The 26,021-nt window shown below is 41.2% G+C and overlaps 1 protein-coding gene across 1 annotated transcript in view; it reads right to left on the bottom strand.

Annotated features, from left to right (window-relative positions):
• The window catches only part of DNAH17 (dynein axonemal heavy chain 17), a 241,515-nt gene that overhangs the window by 13,790 nt on the left and 201,704 nt on the right, over window positions 1-26,021 (bottom strand). Inside the window, exons 65-73 of the mRNA XM_043962383.1 lie at window positions 22,458-22,662; window positions 17,487-17,651; window positions 16,890-17,030; window positions 16,339-16,509; window positions 14,935-15,057; window positions 10,974-11,167; window positions 1,178-1,326; window positions 939-1,066; window positions 372-599 (exon numbers count right to left, since the gene is read on the bottom strand). Coding sequence (XP_043818318.1) covers window positions 372-599; window positions 939-1,066; window positions 1,178-1,326; window positions 10,974-11,167; window positions 14,935-15,057; window positions 16,339-16,509; window positions 16,890-17,030; window positions 17,487-17,651; window positions 22,458-22,662 — 1,504 coding nt within the window. The remainder of the gene's footprint in view (window positions 1-371; window positions 600-938; window positions 1,067-1,177; window positions 1,327-10,973; window positions 11,168-14,934; window positions 15,058-16,338; window positions 16,510-16,889; window positions 17,031-17,486; window positions 17,652-22,457; window positions 22,663-26,021) is intronic.

Raw genomic sequence — 26,021 nt, 5'->3', positions numbered from 1 at the left:
ATACATATGAACATTCAAAAATACATAGATGAGAGAAGTCAGTTCCGTTGCAAAACATTTTGCTTTCCAAAGTGTTTCCCCTCAGGGTTGTTCCTTTAAATAACAAGCTCTCCTGTTGCATTAGAAGTGATTCACTTTTCTAAAATTCTCATTACCCAAGCATTTCAGGCCCATGTCTACTTTGCAGTGTAAGGCATGTGTTGTGCATCTTTATACACAGACCTATCTTTTTGTGATATTCAAGGCTGCTAGGTTGGTGACTCATGAGGGGCAGGCAATCAGGGACTTTACCCAAGTCTTAGAAACTGTATTTAGGGGCCTGGAAGGGGAGAGAGGAGAGGGAGAAGTGCCCTGCCCCAAACCAGCCATACCTGTGTGAAGAGGTCCAAGGCTTTGTGCAGGTTGGCATGCATGCCAGTGGGAGGCTCGTTTGTGATTTTTATGGCGTTTTCCAGGAGGCCCTGTGGTATGATGTGAACTTCAGGGCAGGGCGCTGGTTCTGCACTCATGTATACTCGGTAGTCTTCATGGCTTCCTGTACTGTATTTCTCTACCCTCTTATCCAGAGTGCTCAGCCACCTTGCAACAAGATGGATGTTCTACAACCAAAATTAGATTGATTCATCTTCCTCATTCCTATCTCTCCATTCCCTCTCAATGTATCATATTGTCCATTTTCCTTCCTTCCTTCCTCCTTCCCTCCCTCCCTCCTCCTCCTCCTTCCTTCCTTCCTTCCTTCCTTCCATCCTTCTTCCTTCCCTCGCTCCCTCTCTCTTTCTTTCTTTTGCAAACCCCTAGCCTGACTTTTTGCTTTTAACTTTCAAGCTCTTAGGTCAGTGTATCCAAACTACTTTAATAAACATACAAACATAGTTGGCTGAAATCCTTCACATGAGAGGAGCTGCCTTACTGGAGAGGCCAAGGTTCCCATTAAGTACCTGCAGAATGACCCAGTGCCCTTCCTCAGAAGCCACATCCAGAGCATGCTCAGCCACCACCTCTTGTCCTTGCCCCAGGGACACATTATGGATTTTCCCATTGTCAATGGTAAATCCCAACTTTTTTCCTGAGGGAAAGAAAAACAGGAAAACCACAGGGCTGGAAAAATTCCAGAGGCTGAGGGCATAGTTATCAACAACAAAAGGTTCCACAGATGCTATTGTTGGGAATTACTTACCTAAGGCTTCCACATCTTTCAGGGGGTCAACTCCTGGAGAAAGGATGAAGAAGATTGGAGTAGAAGGGCTACTCTCTTCATAAGACTTGGAAAACTCAACACTCCGTCCTTCCACGTACTTGGTCCCCATCTTCTCCTCCACGAAGTTTCTGAAGAATATGTTCTTTATTAGACATTAAAAGGGTGGCCATGGACTGCTCTGAGAGCAATAGTTGACTGTAGATTGTGACAACATGGACTAGAAGGCCATTTGATCAAGAAAGAGGATATTTGGCAGGTGGAAGGAGGAGAGAGGTATCTATCCCACAAGTGGGTCAAGGGCTGTGAGGGTCTTGTTTTGAAAGCACTTTCTTTTTTCTTTTTCTTTAAAGAGGTAATCAGGGTTAAGTGACTTGCCCAGGGTCACACAGCTAATAAGTGTAAAATTTCTGAGACTGGATTTGAACTCAGGTCCAGGGCTAGTACCTTATTCACTGTGCCACCTAGCTGCCCTGAGGGTCTTGTTTTGAAAGGTATATGAGTTCAGTTCTGTGGGATTACATGGGGGCAAACTTATAAACATAAATTTAAATGATGTTAAGCCTTTTAGGGCACCATGGAACTTTGTGTGCCCATCCAAATATGACAGTCAATTTAGCATTGCTGCAGACAAGTCTCTAGTTTATTCAGGTGGGTCATAGGTTTATGAATAATTCAAATTTTTTAAAAAAGTTCTTCAATTTCTAGTAGTAATACAATGCTCATTTTAGGATTACAAAGCCCTTTATGTATTTGATCTCTTCAGATCCTCACAGACACCCCATCTGTTCTACTAGGGCAGAGAGAGGTGCCAGTCTTGCATCAGATCATGTAGGTCTTTCTGGGTTTTTCTGATAGCATCCTGCTCATCATTTTTTAAAATAGTAAACTACATTCATTTAGTTAGAGAGATTTCTTTACAATAGACCCATGAGGTTGATTCTTGCATGCTGAGGGAAGAAGCTACTTCTTAGTTCTCTGAAAGGAAGCAAATAATAATAGTTCACATTTATACAGTGTTTTAAAGTTCTCAAAGCAATATGTATTTACACATATATACACATGCATGCTCTGTACACAAATACATAGGAACACTGCAATAAGTACACATATATATATGCATCTATATAATATGCACACACATATAAGAACACATGTACACACAGGTGTATATATGTAGATTTATAAAATCTCTATCTCCTCACAACAAAGTAGTTGCTGTTGTTATCCTAATTTTACATAATAGGAAACTGAAGCTGAGAGGTTAAATGACTTGTCCAGGGTCTCACAGAAATAAGTGCCTGAGACAATTTTAGAACCCAGTGATAAAAAGAAAGGCCCAAATATGTACTAAAGTATTCACAGCAGCATTTTTTGCAATAGCAAAGAACTGGAAACAAAGTAGATGCCTGCTGGTTAGAGAATAAACAAAGTGTGGTACATGCACATATGAGAATATGATTGCATTTTAAGAAATGATGAACATGACAAATACAGATAAGTACTGAAAGACTTAAGAAATGATGCAAGGTGAAGTAAGCAGAATCAGGAATCATACACACAATGTGAATGGATAGAACGAGGACAACATAACTGAAATAAGGTTGCAAAATTCTGATGTGTGCTATAGTAGAGTGACATATTTAAGATCAGGTGATATGAGTTCAAATCCTGGCTCTGCTATTTACAATGCAACTTAAATTCTCTGGTCCTCAGTTCACTCTTTGGAGTCATTGGCATTAAGTGACTTGCCCAGTGTCACAACGGCTAGTAAATGTCTGAGGTTGGATTTGAACCTAAGTCTCTCCCATCTCTAAGACTGGTGCTTTATCCACTGCACCCCCTGGTTGCCCCTCTTCATCTTTTTTTTTTAATTTTTAAAATTAATTTTTCCACTCTATTCATCTTTTAAAAGAGGGTTTGGGCTCCTTGACTTCTGAGGTCCCTTCAAATTCTAAATCATATGATTTTTTCTGTTTGTTTTTGTTTTTTTGTTTTGTTTTTAAGCCATCCATGAGCAGCCATGCAAAACATTTCCACATTAGCCAGGTTGTGAGAGAAAAGACAAAAACAAAACTTCAGATACAATAACAAAAAAATAAAAATTATGCTTCAATCTGTGTTTAGACACCATCAGTTCTCTCCCTGTAGGTGGACTGCATCTTTCTTAGGACCTTCAGAATTGTCTTGAATCATTGCATTGTTGAAAATAACCAAGACATTCACAGCAGATCATTTTACAGTATTGCTGTTATTTTATATACAGTACATTTCACGTTGCATCAGATCATGTAGGCCTTTCTGAGTTTTTCTGATAGCATCCTGCTCATCATTTTTTAAAATAGTAAACTACGTTCGTTTAGTTAGAGAGATTTCTTTACAATAGACCCATGAGGTTGATTCTTGCAACAACAGTAATAGATAACATTTATATAGTACTTTAATCATATGATCTCATGATTCATTCATAGGAGACCCTTATCAGCTTCCCATTTCTTTCTCTTTGTTTCACTAGGGGAATTTGTTGGGCTGTGACAATACTTGCATTTCTGTTCCATTGGGGAAATGACTTGTTGGCATAACTTTTTCTGTTACTCACTTATTTATTTTTACATTATTTTCCCTTGTTTCAGTAGGGAGGTTCAAAAAATATATTTTTTAACTCTGGGATTAGATATACAATCATTGTATTAATGTCCATTACATATAAGAGGTTGTAGTAGAGCACACTGAGATCCCACACCAGAAATGAATTCCAAAAAGTCTACCTACGCCAGGGCTGGAGGGTAGAAAACATTTAGGTGAAGGCAGAACTGCAACCAATGTTGATGGAAAACCAGCCAGTCTTGGTCCTTCTGGGTGTGGGAGTGTCCAGGTAAGGCTCTGTCTGGTAAGCTTGAAGCAGTTTCAGCTGTCATAGCCAGCTATTTCTTTGCATTCTTTTGCTACTAAGTGAGAATGGCAGCTGGAAGCCCACATGACATGTCGGTGGTCCCTCATCTGTCTGTGAGTTCATAGTCAGATCTTTTGATGCTCTGGACCCCAGACTGAATATAATGGGTGTTGGGATGAGACAATGCTGACAACAACGTGTAAATAATTTTAGAGACCTTTTGGCTAAAATCTCTACTAATACTCATTTTAGGGTAACCAGAATCACCATTATGGGTTCCACTAGGTGGTGTGGTTTCCAGAGCACTGGATCTGGAGTTAGGAAGATCAGAGTGCAAATTCTTTTTTTCTTTTTCTTTTTTTTTCTGTGCAGGGCATTGAGGGTTAAGTGACTTGCCCAGGGTCACACAGCTAGTAAGTGTCAAGTGTCTGAGGCTGGATTTTGAACTCGGGTCCTCCTGAATCCAGGGCCGGTGCTTTATCTACTGTGCTACCTAGCTACTCCGATGCTCAGCATTCTTATAACTCTTCATACTTTTCACAAAAGTTTTCCACAAAATTCAGTCTATTTAATTCTTAAAACAGACTTGTAGCACTAAGAAGGCAGATGGGAAACTGCTAGGTAGGATCTCCATAGACCATAAGCTTCTTGAGGGTAGGGGATGATTTTGTATCCCCAGAGATTAGCCCAGTGCCTTGCACAAAGTAGGCATTTAATAAATGTGGCTAACACCATTTAGAACTGGAAGAGACCATAGAGATCATCTGGCCTAAGCCCCTTATTTTATAAAAGAGGAATGAGATGCAGACAGATCAAGTGACCTGCCCTTGGTGAAGGCCACATAGGTAGGTAAGTAGTAGAGTAGGGATTTGTGCTAGGATTCTTGCCAGGGTGTACTAGAGCCTATTGTTAAATTTTCAGTGTGAGTGTTTATGACTTGGAGTTTGGCTGGATTTCTTGTTTTGTTGATTGTCTAGACCTAAGAAAGTGATAGCAAAAATGTCAATAAGACAGCTTAAACTTCAAAGTATCAGATGAGGTGGGGGGTTTTTTGTTTTTTGCTTCAGATCAGGTGTTTTTTTGTATGTTTTTTGCAGGGCAATGAGGGTTAAATGACTTGCCCAGGGTCACACAGCTAGTAAATGTCCAGTATCTGAGGCCATATTTGAATTCAGGTCCTCCTGAATCCAGGGCTGGTGCTTTATCCACTGTGCCACCTAGCTGCCCTTCTGGAGCCCTTTTCTGAACAGTTTCCTATAGACCCCATTGGTGATCACCAATAAGGTCAAGTCAAGCTCTGCCTATTTGCTTGCCTACCTTTCACTCTTGCCTAGTTAGTTCTACCACTCGCTAACTGTTTTCTCTAATCCCATGTCACCTACCAACTGGGGTCTAATATTTTATTATCATATCATGTCCTTAATATGCTATTAAATTAAATATCCCAGGGAGAGAAATGTTCGTTCACGTTTTTCTTTTCTTTCCTTCCTTTCTTTCTCTTTCTTTCTTTCTTTCTTTCTTTCTTTCTTTCTTTCTTTCTTTCTTTCTTTCTTTCTTTCTTTCTTTCTTTCTTTCTTTCTTTCTTTCTTTCTTTCTTTCTTTTTTGCAGGGCAATGAGGGTTAAGTGACTTGCCCAGGGTCACACAGCTAATCAGTGTCAAGTGTCTGAGGCCGGATTTGAACTCAGGTCCTCCTGAATCCAGGGCCAGTGCTTTATCTACTGCGCCACCTAACTGCCCCCTGTTCATTCACTTTTGTTTGTTTGTTTGTTTGTTTAGTGAGGCATTTGGGGTTAAGTGACTTGCCCAGGGTCACACAGCTAGTAAAGTGTTGTGTCTGAGGCCGGATTTGAACTCAGGTACTCCTGACTCCAGGGCCGGTGCTCTATCCACTGCGCCACCTAGCTGCCCCAGTTCATTCACTTTTTTTCTTTTTAGTGAGGCAATTAGGGTTAAGTGACTTACCCAGGGTCACAGAGCTAGTAAGTATGTTCATTCACTTTTAAGGAAATTCCCTGAAATAGTCAGGTGGCCCCTTGGCTTCTTCTCAGATTCTGTTCATCTTCTTTCCAGAAACCAAAGAAGACATTCTACTTTAGGACCCTGACTGATAGTTTAATTGAACATAATCTGGCAGCAAAGCGATTTCTCTTGGACCCTCCTCACAGATCCCAATACCTCAACTGGAGATAAAAGAAGTCTGGAGGGGGGCGGATAGGTGGCGCGGTGGATAAAGCACTGGCCCTGGATTCAGGAGTACCTGAATTCAAATCCAGCCTCAGACACTTGACACTTACTAGCTGTGTGACCCTGGGAAAGTCACTTAATCCCCATTACCCCACAAAAACAAAAACAAAAACAAAAAAGAAGTCTGGAGGGCTAGCCAGACGGTGTGAGATTTCTATTTTACAAAAGGGGGAATTCTAGCATGGAGATGGGTGTTTTGGGGAAATTTGGCTGCCTGCATTCTACCCAGAAAAATGATTAAGAAGGAAGCCAATAGGGGGAGCTAGGTGGCACAATGGATAAAGCACTGGCCCTGGATTCAGGAGGACCTGAGTTTAAATCCGGCTTCAGACACATGACACTTTCTAGCTGTGTGACCCTGGGCAAGTCACTTAACCCCAATTGCCTCACCAAAAAAAAAAAAAGAAAAAGAAAGAAGCCAATAGATATGAAAACTGGTCTCAAATACCAAGGTCTCCCAACTGGGTTTAAGTGTTAGAATTTGATAAAATTAAATCTCTTCTCCTTTTTCACCCACAAGACAGATTATTAATAATTATTATTAATGATTGAGTTATCTTTTAACCAAAGAGGAAATGAACAAAACAGCCCTTACCCCAAGTCCTTCACAAATACTCAATCCCCACAGTTAATTTCAGTTGCTATTCCTGGAGAGAAAACTGGAAGATGGTTGAATACTTCCCAAAGTTATTTGTGTGAAATGAGAGACCAAACAAGAAAAACCTGAAAGGTTCTCTCTCTTAATCTGGGAAGGATTTCATAGATAACAAGATATAGTTCTAGGGAAATGGCTTAATATAGGACCAGAACAGTTCATTTTGCTAATTAGTACAGATTTACATTTATTTTGAAGTAGAAAACTGGGTCCGGATTCAGAAATGCGTGGGAAGTCCTCCATGAGCTGATGCATAGTGAAGTAAGCAGAACCAGAAAAACAAGAGACACAGTAGCTACAATGTAAATGGAAAGAACCAAAGGCAGGAGCAGCAACTACAACCCCAACCCCCAAGAAACTGAAGGCTTTGTAAGAGGCAGCTAGGTGTCAAAGTAGAGTCAGGAAGACAAGTCACTTAACTCTGTTTGCCTCAGTTTCCTCCTCTACCAAATGTGTAGGAGAAGAAAATGGCAAACCACTCCAGTTATCTTTGCCAATAAAACCCCAAAATGTGGTCATGAAGAGTCAGACGTGATTGAAAAAGACTGAACGGCAGCAGCAACAACAAACGTCATTATCATGGCCAACCTTGGTCCTGGAAAAGAGTGATTAAGTGTACCTCCCTTCCCTCTTTGAAGGGCTAGGGGACTATGGGTGGGTGTGGAATACTGCATATACACACTGTCAGAGATGGGTGCTGTGTTGATTGGTTTTGATGAATTCCTATTTTCTCTGAATCTCTGATACAGCAGAGGGGTCCTTGAGTAGGGGATGGTGGTGGGTGGGAGAATGAGAGAAGATAATCAGTCAATAAGAATTTATTCAGCATTTACTAGGTGCCAGTGTCTGTGCTAAGTATTAGGGATACAAAGAGAAAGCAAAATAAACAATTAAGAATGGGGAAAAATGGAAGTAGGTCTGTTTCTGAAAGATGAACTTTAAAAACCCCACAGTTGTTTTCACTGAGCCACTGAAAGACTTAAAGTTTCCAATGCTGAATGTGGAGGACATGATGGTTTGATGAAAATTCAGTGAAATAACTTGGATGGTTTTAGTGGATTGCAGAGTCAACACTATAGCATGGCAGCCCAGAAAGCAAATGTGATTATAGGTTACACTTGTAGAGATATAGTGATGATTGTTCTTCTGTACTCAGACCTGATCGAACTATTCCTGGGGGTTCGGTCCTCTGGGCTACATTTTTTGAAGAATCCTGACAACTGGGAATTGTTCAAAGGAGGGTGAACAGGATGGGGAGAGGACTAGCCTTAGCTAAGTCCTGGTCATGCCATGTGAGAATTGGTTGAAGGAACTGGGAACGGAGGAGGGAAGATTTAGTGGGAATATGCAATTGTCAACTGTTCATCTTTAGAATGATTCAACTATAAAGCACCAGTCCTGGATTCAGGAGGACCTGAGTTCAAATCCGACCTCAGACACTTGACACTTGACACTTATTAGCTGTGTGACCCTGGGCAAGTCACTTAACCCTCATTGCCCCGCAAAAAAAGGGGAAAAAAAAGAATGTTTCTACTTGTTCTTCTTGGCTCCAGAAGCCAGAAACAGGAACAATGGGGGGAAGATGCAGAGGGAGGCAGATTTAAAGCTCATGTTAGGAAAACTTGTTTTTTGTTTTGTTTTGATGCTTGGATCTCCGTATCTCACCCAGGCTGGAAGTACAATGGCTGTTTATGGGCCTGATCCCATTACTGATTGACACGGAAGCTCTGACCTGCTCCATTTCTAGACTAGGTTGGTTTGTTTCTCCTTACAAAGTCTGATGCCTTCCACCCCTTCCCAGGATTTTCTCCATTTTGGTACCAGACTTAGTGAAGGTACCTGATTTAGCTCTAAATATGGCTCAAAACTATCAAGCTCAAATGATCCACCAGCCTGACCCTATTCAAGAGAGGGATTATAGGCATGTATTATGTCTGCCTGTTTCCCCCTCCCTTCCCTATCTCCTCCTCTCCCTCCCTTCCTCCATCTCCCATCTTCCTTGCCTCCTTCTCCCTTCCTCTATCTCCCCTCCTCCATCTCCCTTCCTCCATCTCCATCTCTCTGTCACTTTGTTTCACCTTTTGGGCAGAAATTTAACAGAGCTGTCCCAAAGTGAAATGGACTCAGGAGGGAGTATTAGATAAAAGGTGAGTACCTCTTATCTGAGGCAGCTTTGTGACTCAGTGGATAGAATGCTGGGCCTGGAGTCAGGAAGAGATGAATTCAAATTTAGTCTCAGACACTTACTAGCTGTGTGACTCTGGGCAAATCGCTTTGCCTGTTTACCTTAATCCCTTGGAAAAGTTAATGGCAAACCACTCCAGTATCTTTGCAAAGAAAACCCCATGGACAGCATTAGTGTGCTATGGTCCACAGGGTTACAAAGTTAGACACAACTGAACTACAACAAGCTTTTATCCAATTATCACGGATGTTGTAGATGGACTTCCTGTTCAAATCTGGGCTGGAAAAAACAAATCTTAAGGAACCTTCCAATTCTTAGTGCAATAGAAAGAATGCTACATTCAGCATCTGAAATTAAAATCAGCATCAGGTTCAAATCCTGACTCTACCCCTCATTGCCTTTGTGACCTTAGGCAAGTTATTCAACCTCTCTGTTCATCAGTTTCTTCATCTGTAAAGAACACCTCTAAAATTTTGGCCAACTTTAAATCTATAAGCCTTTGAGATTCTATGATTCTGTCCCTGCCAACACCAACAGTTGTGTGGTTATTGGAATCACAGGAGTTCATGTTTTTTTTTTTTAAATAGTGGAGTGAGGCATGAGTTTAAAAAGTTATCTTTCTGGATATCAGGTATACTAGAGGGGCAGCTAGGTGGCGCAGTGGATTAAGCACTGGTCCTGGATTCAGGAGGACCTGAGTTCAAATTTGACCTCAGACACTTGACACTAGCTGTGTGACCCTGGGCAAGTCACTTAACCCTCAGTGCCCCACCAAAAAAAAATGCTACGTGATATTAGGTATACTCCTTATCTGGATTAATGTAACACTTAACAGTCATATTTATACCTAAGCCAGCCTGATCCTTTATCATTTTTGATAGCTGGAGGGACTGAAGTTAGCTAGCAGAAGGAATTTATCAACTCTGAAGGTTCTAAGGCATTAGAATGGATTATAGTGTATTTCTGGAGGTTTTTATCATGCTATCTTATACAGAGGTTTAGGCATGGACTAGTTCCACTCTCTCCCTAGTCTGGGATCCAGGACTTTGATTCTAGAAAGTTTGTAGGTTTAGATCCCTTCTGACTTCTAGGTCATCCCTTCTTTTGGGAGTGGAAACACCTACAATTGTCACATTTCACTTGCAGAAGACTGTCATATATGCTGAGGGCAGCTAGGTGGCGCAGTGGATACAGTTCTGGGCCTAAAGTTGGGAAGATTCGGAGTCCAAAAATAGTCTCAGATACTTACTAGCTTTTGTGACCCTGGACAGGTCACTTAACCCTGTTTGTCTCAGTTTCCTCATCTACAAAATTATCTGGAGAAGGAAATGGCAAACTACTCCAGTATCTTTGCCAAGAGAACCAAAAATGGAATCATGAAGAGTCAGACATGACTGAATAACATGCAGAAGGAAGAGTAGATATATTCTGTGTGGCCCCAGAAGGCAGAAACAAGATAAATGGGTGGGAATTGTAAAGAGACAAATTTAGGCTTCATATTATAGCTGTCCAGAAGATTGGGGGGGATCCCCCCCTTTGAGGTGTTCAAGTAGAAGCTGGACAACCTCTTGTTATGGTTATGTTATAGTGAGGATTCCTTTCGTGTACTGGCTGGACTAGATAAGCCCTGAAGTTCCTTTGCACATTCAAGTTCTGGGATTCTGTAATGACATTAGTAGGAATGAAAGGGTGAAGCACAATATTACTACAGCCCCTGGAGAAGTGGGCTCATGGCAACCACTATAGCACTCAGGCTTTGGCGAGAATTCAGATTTGGTGGGAGCCTTTTGGTTACCTACCTGACAGCATAGGTCATTCTATCTGGTCTCATACACCTCATCATGCAGAGCTTTTGAAGTGCAGTTTTATTCTTCCATTCCTTAGGAAATATTTCCTTTTCTGGGGCTTCGGATTCAACAAACTTTTTCCACCGTTTAGCTGATCCTTCAATGTCACTATCCAGATTTCTGAATTCATCCATTTCTGAGAGGACCTGGGAATGCATGATGACTTATTCCATTTATTTCTTAGAAAAGGTTATTCAAATATGTCTGTTTGTCAATAATCAGTTATTCATGACCTAGTGTTGGCAAAGGACTATGCTGAGAACTTGGGGGAGATAGATACTTAAGATAAATTTTGATTAAATATCTCCTTCACACAGAAAAGCTCACTTTTCTAGATGACTACCTGGATCCCAGAACTATTATTTGGGATAAAGGGACAAATGGTTTCACAATTAAATTAAAACTATTACCTGTTTTTATTTTTTACTGAGGACAAATAGTGGGGAAATGGCCTTGAATCATAGGGGGACTCAAATATTATTGAAAAGGAATGCGGGGGAGGGCAACTAGGTGGTACACTGGATTGAGCACTGTCCCTGGATTCAGGAGGACCTGAGTTCAAATGTGGCCTCAGACACTTGACACTAGCTGTGTGACCCTAAGCAAGTCACTTAACCTTGATTGCCTCAAAAGAAAAGAAAAAGAATGAGACAGATAAAAGAGGAGTATGTGGAGTATCACTGTATATTAGAGTGATATATACTCATATCAGGAAGTAATAATAGCTGGCTTTTATATGGCACTTAAATATTTGTGAAGTTATATATATGCATACTGTTTATGTACATATACATATGCACACATGTATATGTGTGTGTGTGTGTGTATATATATATATATATATTGATCCTCATATACTTGTGAAGTAAAAACTAATTGTGTCCTCTGGTTGACTACTAAAAGTAAAGGTACCTATTGGGGCATATGAATTATAGCTATAGGAATCTGGAGCTATTGATGACCTTGAACCTGGGGTAGTCATTCCCCTGAAACTTAACCTGAAAATGAGTTTGGAGAGTTAACCCAGAGGGGCTGCTACATGTGTACCAGATGTCTCCCCCCAATAGAATGATAACTCCTTGAGGGGAGGACCTGCTTCATTTTTGCCTTTGTATCTCCTATTCCTGTCAGTGCCTTGTACTTATTAAAAGTTTGTTGAATTTAATTGCACTGGATTAAAATTTAGCAAAGCAAAGTAGCCCAGGAAGAATAAAAATCGGAAGAGCCAAAGAGAAACAGTTTTGATAAGGAAAAAAAAAGTGAAGTTATCTAAAGATAACTTCTATGGACTCACAGGCAAATCATCAATTAACTTAGATATTTTATAAGTCATGTGTAAGGGAGATCGAAAAGCACGGGTGGGTAGTAGAGGATAAATACAAAAGCAAGGCTTCATCCTATAATAGTACCAGGCAGGGGCAGCTAGGTGGCACAGTGGATAGAGCACTGGCCCTGGATTCAGGAGGACCTGAGTTCAAATCCGGCCTCAGACACTTAACACTAGCTGTGTGATCCTGGGCAAGTCACTTAACCCCAATTGCCTTACCAAAAAAGAAAAAAAAAAGTTTCAGGCATACTAAACGGAGCCAAATGAACTAAAGTGGAGTCAGAGAACAAAGGAGAACAAAATGTTTTTTTTTCCTTTGTCTTCTATAATTTTCTATAATTGAGGGAAAAGATGGGAAAATGATAACAGAAGACAGAAAAACATGGAATTACTCAACTCTTCCTTTGCTTCTTGCTTCCCTGTCAAGGAGAATAATCATTGGACTGGATAGGGTATGTTAATGGTTAAAAAAATGGTTAATGAGAAGTTAAAACCAAGATTAAGTAGGGAGAGGGTGAGAAAGGTACCCAAGCTGCCTGCCCTTCATAAATTTAAGTCACTAGGCTTAAACAAGCTACATTTTAGAGTATTAAAGAGAAACAAGTGGTGTGATTACTTAAGCCACCATTAGTGAGTTGTGCAAGATTATAGAGAACAGGAAAATACCACACAGAGGCCAGAAATACAAAACACCGTCCTGATTTTCAGAAAGGTGAGTGTGACTGATTCTTGGCAAAAATTCTACTGCATATTATTAAAGGGATGGGTAGGTGACATTTAGAAAAGCAGCGGTGATGATCACTTAGACTGGTAGAACAGTGGAATGTTGTAGATAGGATTTGTTGAGATTTGAGCAAAGCATTTAGGAAAGTCCTTTATGTTTCTCTTTTAGACCAGAGGTGGATCTTAAATATTGAATGGACTGACTCAAAAAGTAGTTGTTGATGGATCAGTGTTACTACCTTGGAAGGAGATCCCTAGTGTAAAGGTATTCTAGGGATCTGTGCTTGGTCTTGTGTCATTTCATATTTTTAGCAATAATGTGGATAAAGGCATAGATGGCATATATGCAGCATGAAAATTGGGGATATGGCTAACACACCAAATCCAGGATCCAAAAATATCTCAATAGCCTACAATATTGGGTTGATTCTAATAAGTTGACATTAAAATAGGGGTAAACGTATTTTATTATTTGAATATTTGAATTCAAGATATCAATTTCAAAGCAGGGGAGGCATGGCTAGATAGTTCATCTGAAAAAGATCCAGGGGTGTCTTATTGGGCTACAAGTACAAAAGTAGGCTATGATGGCCAAAAACAAAACAAAACCCACAAAAAAACCCCCAACCCAACAACAACCCAAGAAACTAATGAGAAAGAGTATCTCAGAGTGGGGACAAGCAGAATAGTGAAGGGCCTCTAGATCATGCAAGTTGAAGGAATAAGGAAGTTTTAGACTGGCGTGTCAAGTATTTGAGGGCTATCATATGTAATGGATTTTATTTACTCTGGCCTTGCAGGTCAAAACTGAGAATGATGAGTTGGAAGTTAAGACAGGCAAATTTAGGCTGGATGAAGGAAAAGCTTTTTCACAGTTATTGTTATTCAGTTGTTTCAGTTGTATCTGACCCTCCATGACCCCATTTGGGATTTTCTTGGCAAAGGTACTGAAGAGGTTTGCTATTTCCTTTTCCAGTGGATCCATTTTGTCAGGCAATCAGAGGTTAAGTGACTTGCCCAGGGTCACACAGCTAAGAAATGTCTGAGGACAGATTTGAACTGAAGTCTTCCTTACTCCTTACTCCACTCTATCCACTGAGCCACAGGCTCCTTCTCTTCACATTTAGAGCTAACCAAAAGTGGAAATAAGTTCCTCCAGAAGTAGTGGATGTTCCTTCATGGTAAAGCTTTAAGCAAAGGCAGTATGATTACCTGACACAGATGTAGTAAGTAGAGGGGACTTTTGGTCCCCTCTCCATATGGATTAGACAAAAAGGCTCTTCCAAGGGTCTCGGATCTCTAAGCTGTGAACTATTGAATAATAGTTGAATAACTTTTCTTTCTCTAGATTTGACACCAAGAGAAATGATCATCTGGATAAGATAACCCTCTCTCATTCAGTCATTCTGTTCTCTGATTTCAAAATCTCTAGAATATTGAGGCCCGGGATTAGCCCCAAAGACAATAGGTCTGAGGATAGCCATCACTCTTTGTGTTTTACTAGGGCAGTGGTTGGTGGTGGGAGTGTGGGCTGGGGAAGAGCCATGTGGATAATGCCATGTGGTCCAACATCCTGGGGGTGATCTCAGCCTGCCAGGAAGTTATCCCTTTCTGTGCCAATACAAACATCTGGTACATGATAGGGATTTAATAGATGTTATATTCAAAATAGGACTGAAAAGTTTTCATTTTTGCCAGCCACAAGCAGATGCTGTTCTTCATTATCTTTGGTTCCCTTGTTATAAGTGAATTCCACAGGCCAATAACTTATTTCAATCTAATCTCATTAATTCATTTAGCTTTAGAAAGAAAGGTTTTACTAAGTGCAGAATGTACATAGCGTTTCTGAATCTTTAGACAAACCTTAATCCCTCCCCATCCTTGATGTAATAGAAAATCCACAGGCGAAGGAATCCCAGCCTTAAAAGGGAATCTCAAGAGGAAATCCAACTCGACTGGATTCAGTTCTTTCTTCATCGATAGAACCTGAGGAAATATGAGTGATCACAGGGTTAGGTTGTTGTTACAGTAACAGAGGATGTCCGGCATTATTTTGAAAAGACAAGTACTTGGCAGAGTCACAAGGTAACCGGGTACAGGGCAAGGGTTTTGAAAGACAGACATCTCTTTCCAGTTGTAATGGCATTCCACTTTGTCCCTTCTCTTTGTGTTTGCCTGGGCTTGAGCCATCTGTGCCTGTATCTCCTAGTTCCTGGAGGACAGGGACCCTGTCATTTCAGCTTTACTCTCCTATATTGCTTAGCACAGTGTCTGTATACCTGGGGCTAACAGTGTTCTCTGATGGATAGTCAAGGTCCCAGGAGCTCACAGTCCCTGTCATCTCACCTATGACTGGCCACAAGATCCTCATCTCTGATTCAGGAAAAAGCTACTTCCCAGACACACAGGTCACTTTTAGTCAGACAGGAAATGCTATGGGTATGGGAAGGAAGACATGCTGTTCTGGTGACAACTAATTAACGAATGTTACATTCAGACAGGAATGAAACATTTTAATTTCACCAGCTGCAAGCAGAGCTTGTTTTTTCATTTTTGTTTCATTGGGCCTCATTAACTTAAAGGTGGGGCCATTTATATTAGGTTGAGGTTCAAGTCTCACTATCTCACTATCTAAGACATTTAAAGTTTGTTAAATAAATTTACCATGGGAATAAGATTCCTGGGGAAATATTTAATCTATTTAATGTTACTGTTTGTTTTTCAGTTACTAATAGGTATATTTATTGTTTTATTTACTCATTCATTCATCCATCCATCCATCCATCCATCCATCCATTTATTTATTCATCTATCTATCTATCTCTATCTATTGCAGGGCAATGAGGATTAAGTGACCCTGGGGTCACACAGCTAGTAAGTGTCAAGTGTCTGAGGCTGGATTTGAACTTGGGTCCTCCTGAATCCAGGGCCGGTGCTTTATCCACTGCGCCACCTAACTGCCCAGCTACTTGCTTATTTCACTTCACACAAAACCCATGCATTTCCTTAAAGAGGGACTAGACTTGGCTATACTTTTTGTAGTAGCTGGTTAGAATTTTGGTTATTTCCTTGGCACCCTCTTCCCTGATCCACCATCTTGAGTTCATCAGTCTGAGGCACTCCCAGTATGGAAAGTGTCTGTATACAGATCACATTCACTTCTTTCTCATGTGCACTGAAAGGTGTCTTCCATGGTTATTCAGCTGGATTGCGTCAGGGGCAGTACTTCCAGCTTGACCCTAAGGGTGGCCTCTGGTCTGAAATTACCTGAAATGCAACCTGTGCCAGAAAAATGAGTTTGTCTCTCTCAAAGAGTCCCCGAGCTGTGTACATGAAGACAGAGTAGGTGATTTCATCTGTCAGGTTAATCACTCTTTCCTTGACTTCATCAGCTGGCAAGGTCCGCTGAATGGCTTTCTCAAAGACCACATTAAATGCCTGACCGGAAATAGTAAAACCAGAGAAGGAAATGGGGTAGTCGAAATTCCAGATATCTCATTGCTTATCTAGAGAGAAAAGGGGTGCCCCACTCTGCCCACAGTGTTGTGTTAAATCGGATTCCAGGAGGAATAGCATCATTAGGAGGTTAATTTGGCTTAGAAGCCTGAGTGCAGATGTAAGTTGGAACAGTTCTGACAAGAATTGAAATATGATGGTCCTATTTGTGCCATTGACCCACAGTGGCTTGGCAGAAGTCATTCACCTCTCCACCCTCATCTGAGAGATGATACTTATGTAAGCCCCAGCACTGCTTATGGATGACTGAACTCTGAGAACCTACAGGGAGGGCCTCAGAGAAGGATGGTTTGGGCCAGTACCTTCAGTGAAAACTGATAGATGGGATTGATTTTGTTGAGATCATTCAGAATAAAGTACAGCATGGATGCCCTCTCTGCAGCTGGACGGTAGTTTTCTCTTGCCTCATTGATTTTAATTTCCGTATTTTTTGCTTCTTTCACCTCAAAGCAAGGAGAAAAAAATCTTTAGTGAAACCAACCCAAGGAAAAGGAACCTGAAAAGTCAGATATCTGGTAGCATCCTGACTACAATTAGAGGACAGGATTCACCAAATTCCCTCATTTTATAGGGAAGGAAAGCGAGGCTTGGAAAGTGAAGAAACTTGCCTTGGATTTGGACCAAGGTTCTTTGGCCACAGACGCAGGTTTCTTTCTCCTGTACCACACTGGCTCTATCTTTCAAAGTCCTCCTAAGGAGGCACAATAGAGGTAAGATGGAATCTGTGTAGGGCAGGTAAGCCACCTGGGCCTACCTTTACCCTCACACCACCCAGGCAACTTGTCTGTTCTTGGAGATTCTCCTTTGGTAACGTACGATTTCACAATTTATTTTAAATAGTTTTTACCCTAGACCTCTGTCTGTAAGGGAAAAGGCTATTCCTAGAGAAGGTTTCTTACTCTCTCCTCAATTTCATTAGCTGTACGCTTGGTTGTCTCCAGATTTTCCACTAAGGCTGTGTCTCCCAGGAAGTTTCCTGATGCAGCAGATAGACGGGCTAGCAAAGAGTCTTCTAGTTCTTTTAGGACAATCTTAAATTCATTTTGAGACTTAGTGAGTTCTGCCTAAAAAAAACGCACACACCCAAGAAGCACAATCAATGATCTATAGGCTTTTTTCCTTCACTATTTATTTATTTTATTTTTAAATTTTTTCTTTTTTTCTTTTTAAAGTTAACACTTTCTGGTTAAACAGTTCTAAAAACACAGTAAATAAATAAAATAAAATATGCCAGTTATTAACAGACACATAAAACATTGTTCTAAATTACTACTAATAAGAGAAATGTAAACTTCACACTTAACACCCAGAAAATTGGCAAAGATGTCGAAATGTCAAAGATGACATAAAGTGAAAACAGTTGGAGGAGCTATGGAAACAATGAACACTAATATTTATATAATGCTTACTATGTGCCAGGCACTGTACTTTACAAATATTACCTCATTTGAGTTTCACAACAACCCTTGGAAGTAGGTACTATTCTTTTTTTGTTTTTGTTTTTTTGAGGGGCAATTGGGGTTAAGTGACTTGCCCAGGGTCACACAACTAGTAAGTGTTAAGTGTCTGAGGCCAGATTTGAACTCAGGTACTCCTGAATCCAGGACCGGTACTCTATCCACTGCGCCATCTAGCTGCCCCAGTAGGTACTATTCTTATCCCTATTTTTCAAATGAGGAAACTGAGGCAAAGAGAGGTTTAATGACTTGCCCAGGGGTCACACAGCCACCATGTGTTGAAGACCACATTTGAACTCAGGTCTTCCTGATGCCAGGCCTGGCACTCTATCTACTAATCTAGCTGCCCACCAATGGACTGTGGCTCAATCATTCTGTTTTTGTTTTTTTTGTTTTGTTTTGGGGCAGGGCAGTGAGGGTTTAATGACTTGCCCAGGGTCACACAGCTAGTAAGTGTCAAGTTATCTGAGGCCAGATTTGAACTCAGGTCCTCCTGAATCCAGGACTGGTGCTTTATCCACTGCGCCACCTAGCTGCCCTGGTTCAGTCATTCTGGAAAGCATTTTGGATTCCTGCAAAGAAAGTGACTAAAATGCCCATGCCTTTTGACCTTAAGATACCACTCCTAGGCCTGTTCCCCAAAGAGACCAAAGATAAAAAGAACAGTCCAATATTCACCAAAGTATTTATAGAAACATTTTTTTTTTTGTAGAAGCAAAGAACTGAAAACAAAATGGATACCCATTGATTAAAGAATGTCTGAACAAATTGTGGTACATGAATGTATCAATCAATGTGAAAACTACAGGAGAGGTTTGTGAAGACAACTGATACCATAATGGAGAAGAGAAGTGAGAGAGGGTAGGGAAAAGCTAGAAAGAGGACTCTCAAGATGACAAGTCTAAAGACATACGTTATAGATAGAGGGAAGAGCAGGACTAGAAGAAGATCATCCATTATGGGTTGTTGTTTTTTTTTTGTTGTTGTTGTTTGTGTGTTTGTTTGTTTGGTTTTTTTGCAGGGCAATAGGGTTTAAGTGACTTGCCCAGGGTCACACAGCTAGTTAAGTGTCAAGTGTCTGAGGCTGAATTTGAACTCGGGTCCTCCTGAATCTAGGGCCAGTGCTTTATCCACTGCGCTATCTAGCTGTCCCCTTCTTGTTTTTTGTTGTTGTTGTTGTTTTTTTTAGTGAGGCAATTGGGGTTAAGTGACTTGCCCAGGGTCACACAGCTAGTAAGTGTTAAGTGTCTGAGGCCGGATTTGAACTCAGGTACTCCTGACTCCAGGGCCAGTGCTCTATCCACTGTGCCACCTAGCTGCCCCCCCTCATTATATTTTAATATGAAGAAGGAAAAAAGTAGCATCCCTGAGAAGGGCCTGTTACATAGCCCTCAGAGTCATAACTCGGGTGGGATAACTGAGGCTTTGCTAGGGGGTCATAAATTTGTCCGAGGAGCTGACAACCTTTTTGGTCCTTTAGCAGCAGAGCAACAGCCGATTTTAATACCTAATCAGCAAGAATAATTAGGTAAACTAGAAGCTCCCTCTACCCTCCTTTCCCCACCCCAGAAGCGGCTTGATACAAATTGATACAATCTGAAGATAGTAGCACCAGAAAAAACCAGTGATGGTGTTGTATAGTATGACGATAACAAATCAAGACTGAATGCTGTATCCTTAACGATGTCCAGTCTCTTTGTGAGGGTGGGGGGGAGAGCCGGGGGAATCTTAACAATTTTGTTTTGTTTTGGTTTTGGTGAGGCAATTGGGGTTAAGTGACTTGCCCAGGGTCACACAACTAGTTAGTGTCAAGTGTCTAAGGCTGGATTTGAACTCAGGTCCTCCTGACTCCAGGGCCAGTGCTCTATCCACTGCTCCAACTAGGTGCCCCACGATGTCCAATCTCAAACCCTGAAGAAGAGATATAAGGATGCACTTCCCTTGCTGCTTTGTTGGGGACTGAGGGGCCTATGGATTTAGAATACTGTCTATACTAACAGATTAGATGGACATGTTAATTTTTCTCAACTATTTATTCACCCCTCCCTTTTTTATTCTTCATTGTAAGGGACAGAACTCTAGGTAGGTGAGATGAGGGATATATTAGGAAATTAAAGTGATATAAAAATGTAATCCTCTATCCAAATCTGGCCCTTCATCAGAACAACCATGGAGATAAAGGCACTTTCCCAAAACAGTGGCCCCTTTTTAGCAGGGAGGAAAGAAAAGCAGGAAGGATAGATGGAAAGAGGAGAAAAGGAGGGAAGGGATGAAGGAAGGAGGGAAGGAAGTAAAGATGTATTAAGCCTTTACTATGTGCTAGGCACTTTGCAAAAAGAAAAGAAGGTCCCTATCCTCCAAAAGCTTACATTCCAATAGGGAAGATGACAAGGGAGCTGAAAAACAGGGAATTGTGGGTTGTGAGGGTTGGAGGCATGATATTAAAGACCAGCTGTCAGGGACAAGGCCTAGAGAGCTTATGCTGGCCTGGGCTCTGCCACAAAATGAAGCCCCAAGCAGGGGCTCATCAGGGTGGAGGTGGAGTGGGGGGGAGGGTCAGGCCTCATGGAAGGATGTTTCAGGGTGAACAGGCTGCAGGGATAGCCGGCTAGTCCAGGGCAAGAAGGCCCCAGGATCTGGAGGAAGTTCTAGGGTGTCAGCAGTAGAGAAGGCATGGTTTTGGGGGCAGCTAGGCAGCGCAGTGGATAAAGTACTGGCCCTGGATTCAGGAGGACCTAGTTCAAATCTGGCTTCAGACACTTGACACTTACTAGCTATGTGACCCTGGGCAAGTCACTTAACCCTCATTGCCCCCCAAAACAAAAACAAACAAAACAAACAAACAAAAAATAAATAAATAAATCTGAGAAGGCATGGTTTTGAAGTTTAGGAGGTCAGGAAGAAGGCCAGGAAAAGATGGAATTAAACACATAATAATTAAAGCAGCACTTACTATATACAAGGCACAGTGTGAGGTGCTAGTGGTACAAAGACTTCACCTGCTCCCAAGTATATTGAGTTTTATATTCTACTGGAGAACATGTAAACAAATAAATAATAAATACATGGTCATTTGAGGGGGCAGCTAGGTGGTGAAGCGGGCTTGGAGTCAGGAAGATTCATCTTCCTGAGTTCAGATCTGGCCTCAGACACCTACTGGCTGTGTGACCCTGGGCAAGTCACTTAACCCTGTTTGCCTTAGTTTCCTCATCTGTAAAATGAGCTAGAGAAGAAAACAGCAAACTACACCAGTATCTCTGCCAAGAAAACCCCAAAATGGGGTCATGGAGAATCAGACATGACTGAAACAACTGAACAACAAAAATCATGTGAGGGAGGATACAGCACTGACTAGGGAAGTATCAAGGAGGGCTTTGCATGAGAGGTGACATTTGGGCCGAGCCTTGATAGAAACTAAGAGGCCAAGGCCTGTGGGAGGTGCTTTCGGGATAGAGGACAGTCTATGCAAAGAGATAGGAGATGTGATGTCAAGTTCTTAGAATAGCAAGTAGCCCAATGTAGCTGAAAGGAGTATTGGAGAGGACAGGGAGGGAAAGGAATAAGTATTTATTAAGTGCCTGATATGTGGTGCTTTTAAAATATTATTTCATTTACTTGTCACAACAACCCTGTGAGATAGGTGCTATTATGATTCCCATTTCACAGTTGAGGAAACAGGGGAAGTGGTGAAGAGGTGAAGTGACTTGCCCAGGGTCACACAGCTAGTAAGTGTCTGAATCTGGATTTGAACTCAGGTATCCCTGATTTCAGTCTCCAAGCCATTTCTGAAGTAATATAAAATAAGTCTGAAAAGGAAGGCTGGAGCCAGGTTCCAGAGGGTTTTAAAGGTCAAGCTGAGGAGTTTGTGATCTTAGCAGCAACAGTCACTGAAAATTTTTGATCCTTGGGAGTCGACTTGGTTCAGCCTGTGCTTCAAGAAGATTATTTTGGCTGTGATGTAGAGGATCAGTTAGAGGGAGGAGAGGCAGAGGTACCAATTAGGAGCCTCTTGCAATGGTCCAGGTGAGAGGCATTGAAGATCCAAACTAGAGCATTGGCTATGTGAATAGATAGAGTGATATGAGAAATATGGAGCTAAATTGTCATTACTGGAATCTTTTCTTTTCAAATGAAGTAGCCATTTAATTTAAAATTACATTTGTGAGGTAGATGACAAGATAAATGGGAAAGAAGTGACTTACTCTGTGGTAAGTGAAAATACGATCAATCTTGATGAGAAGAGCACATTCAACAGAAAGGTAAGAAGACAGGTTGCGTTTGCAGCCTCCATAGTTAACTGTAATTCACAACACCATTCCTTCCTTCCCTCAGCTTTGCTGTTCTTTTCTGCCTTCCTTTAGGAACACCCAGCTCCCTTCCCCACACTGCTTTTGCTATCCCAACCAATGGTACCTTCAGCTCCTCGAGATCCGGTCGCTCTTTGGCCACAACAGCAGCCAAAAGTTGATCTTCCAACCCATCCCGAGTTACTAGAAAATTGATGAGGGTGCACTGAGCCTGCATCTCAGGCTTGTAATGTGGATTAAAATACTTGGTGTGAAGGATTAGACGGAAATTGGGATGGTATTCCACTTCTTTATCGCCTACCTTAATGTATCTATGGGATTAATGAAACAGATATTCAGCTATATTGCCAGATGTTGATATGGGTAAAAATTATTTTTTACTCTCACCATGTCTGCTAACCATTTTCCTCTCTGAATAGGGCATAGCACCCCAAAATAATCCACCCAGTAATTTTGGGTTCTCTTTTTGTTGCTACAACCCACAAATAAAATGGGAGGAGATTTTTCCTATCAAAGTTCTCTTCCTTTCCTCCATTCTTTCTAGTTTATTTGGTGATGTTCCCTTCAAATAGGCAGATGGATTATAAATGCAAAGCAAAACAGTAAACACAGTTTAGAGGCACAATTAAACTTTCCTACGAGCATACACATTTTATACAGTTGAACAATATTATCATTAAATACAGTTTCATACTGGATCAGCAGAACAGAATTTTAAAGCACTTAATCACACTGTGAATGTGTCACAGTTTATGGTTTAGCTTTAAAATATCAATTGATCCTTTCCAGGTGTAGACCTTTGTCCTTTCCCCTCTAATCAGCTGACTTCAGGCCCTGACTCTCAGATGATTGTTCTGCTGGCTAACTCCCTCTACTTCTAGTCCCTGGTGTCCAACTACTATCTTTAGACCTTCTCGGTCACTAGAATAATGCCATTTCCTGTTTTCTTTCCATTTCTTCTGTCTTAGAGCTGTTACTATCAAATTTTGTGCCTACAACGAGATGCACAAAATGGGACCTTAACCAAATTACCAAAATACTCAGAGAAATGAGTACCTCAAGGTCATTGCTGGGGAGGTTGGGGAAGGAAGGAAGCTTTTATCTGGTAGCTTCCTATTTTAACTAATTATTACTGCTAACCAGGTAGGAAGCTCAGTGCTTTTGAAAGACCAAAAGTGCCATTAACCATCTCTACACATTTTGTCACCCCTGTAAAACCCCTGCATCAGCAAACCCCACCCTAGCTCTTGGATGGATGTACAATATAAACACTCCTCAGGGAAGATCCTCTTCCTTTTCCCAGATTAAAGTATAAAGTATAAAGAGTGTTAAGTGACTTGCTCAGGGTCACACAGCTAGTAAGTGTCAAGTGTCTGAGGCCACATTTGAACTCAAGTCCTCCTGAATCCAGGGCCAGTGCTTTATCCACTGCGCCACCTAGTTGCCCCCCCCCCACCTCTCTATCAGTGAGATTTATTCATAATCTATGCCTTTAGGTTTATCATATTAAGAATCTTCCCCCCACCCCCAACTGTCCCCTATACTCTCTCCTTTTTCTCTTTCTGTCCAAGCTCCTTGGGTGGGGGAGGCAGAGTCTGATCATTTCTCTCACTGCTCATAACTGCTCTGATTGAAAGTCCTTTCCTTCTTCCAGACTCGGACATCAACACAGTGTCTCACTATTCCTCCTTGCTTGACATAGGTTCATAGGCTTTCAGAGTTGGGAAAATCCTCAGAGGTCTCCTATCATAGTCTATACCTCTCTACAACACCCCTGTATTGACAAATCATCGAAGATCTCCAAAGATTAGGAAACTCACTACCTCCCAATGCAGCTCATTCCATTTTTTTGGACAACTTTCCTTGTTAGGAAATTTTTTTCTTATGTTTCAGTTGAAACTGGCTTTACTGCAACCTCTAATCATTGCCTTCTGGGTCAAACAAAATAAATATGTTTTCTCTTTCCCATGACAGCCCTTCAGACACTCCTAGATACCTCTCATGTGAGTCTTCTCTTCCCCAGGCTAACACATTCTTCTTGTCCCTTCACCCAAACATGGTATGATGTCCACTTTTCTCACTGTCCTGGTCACTCTCTTGTGGACCTAAAGGTGGTACCTAGAACTGTGCACAATCCTGCAAAGGTAATTTCTCTTCTACCAAAGGCAGAGTGCAGCGGGACTTCTCCGCCTGACTGTCCTCATCTGGGCGGTGGGACTAGATGATCCCTGATTGCCTTTCTAGTTCTAAACCTTAAGATCCTGACTCACTCGGTACATGATGCTTTTTATTAGTATAGACAAACAATGGGCCTTTTTTTCCTAGCTGTTGTATTGACTCATAGTGAAGAGGAGGTAAGGGAAAGGGGAAGGGAATAAGCATTTATAATAGTCCATATCATGTGCTAAGTGCTTTTTTACAAATATCTCATTTCTATTTTACAAATGTTTACAAGTATTATCTCATATCTCTACAACAACCTTGAAAGGTAGGTGCTATTATTTTATGCCTTTTTTTTTTTTTTTGCAGGGCAGTGAGGGTTAAGTGACTTGCCAAGGGTCACACAGCTAGTAAGTGTCAAGTGTCTGAGGCCACATTTGAACTCAGGTCCTCCTGAATCCAGGGCCAGTGCTTTATCCACTGTGCCACCTAGCTACCCAGCCCCATTTTACTGTTGAGGAAACTGAGGCAAACCAAGGTTAAGTGACTTGCCCACAGGGTCACACAGCTCACAAATGTCTGAGGCTGGATTAGAATTTAGGTCATCCTGACTCCAGGCCCAGTATTCTATCCACTGGTCACTGGCTGCCTCTATATTGAGTTTGCTGCATTAAGACCCCGGTGTCTTTTTTCTGTATAAAGTATTGTCTATTTACATTTTCTCCATCTTGCACTTCTATAGTTGATTTTTAAAACTACATGTATAAAACACTGGCCCTGGATAAAACGCAGGCCCTAGATTCAGGAGAACCTGAGTTCAAATCAGGCCTCAGACACTTGACACTTATTAGCTGTGTGACCCTTGGCAAGTCACTTAACCTTCACTGCCCCACAAACAAACAAAAAACCTACATGTAGCAAAACAATCTAAAGTTAACATTAGAGAATAACAAAGAACAAGCATGGCCCCAAAGAGGAGTTCTGAGAAGACACCTCTCCCCTGTTCCTTTAAGGAGAGGGGAAGTTCCCATTTGTGGAATATTTTCAGATTTTTTTTTTCTGATGTTGATTTATTTAACTGATCTCTTTTTAAAAAAATATTATTTGCTATATAAAATGGCTTTCTGGGTAGGGGGAAGAGAGGGGTATAGGAAGAAATTTAGGCAATATAAAACAAAAAATGGCTAAAATTTCATTTAAATAAAACAAAGTATGGGACTCTACACATATCCCTATTCCATTTCCATTAACATTCTGTTATCTCTCTCTCTCTCTTTTTTTGAGACAATTGGGGTTAAGTGTCTTACCCAAGGTCACGCAGTAAATATCTGAGGTCAGATTTGAACTCCAGTCCTCCTGACTCCAGGGCAAGTGCTCTATCCACTGCACCACCTAGTGGCTCCAATACACTATTATCTCAAGAGCTTTTTGGATGCTGATTAATTGAATTTGTTAGCTGGCCCTTCCAGCTTTGGGTCATCTACACAGACTTAATAAACATGTCATCTAA

Source organism: Dromiciops gliroides, chromosome 4, assembly GCF_019393635.1.
Source record: "Dromiciops gliroides isolate mDroGli1 chromosome 4, mDroGli1.pri, whole genome shotgun sequence".
NCBI lineage: Eukaryota > Metazoa > Chordata > Mammalia > Microbiotheria > Microbiotheriidae > Dromiciops > Dromiciops gliroides.
Note: the sequence above shows the minus strand (reverse complement) of the source record. Positions and strands in the feature narration are given on the sequence as shown.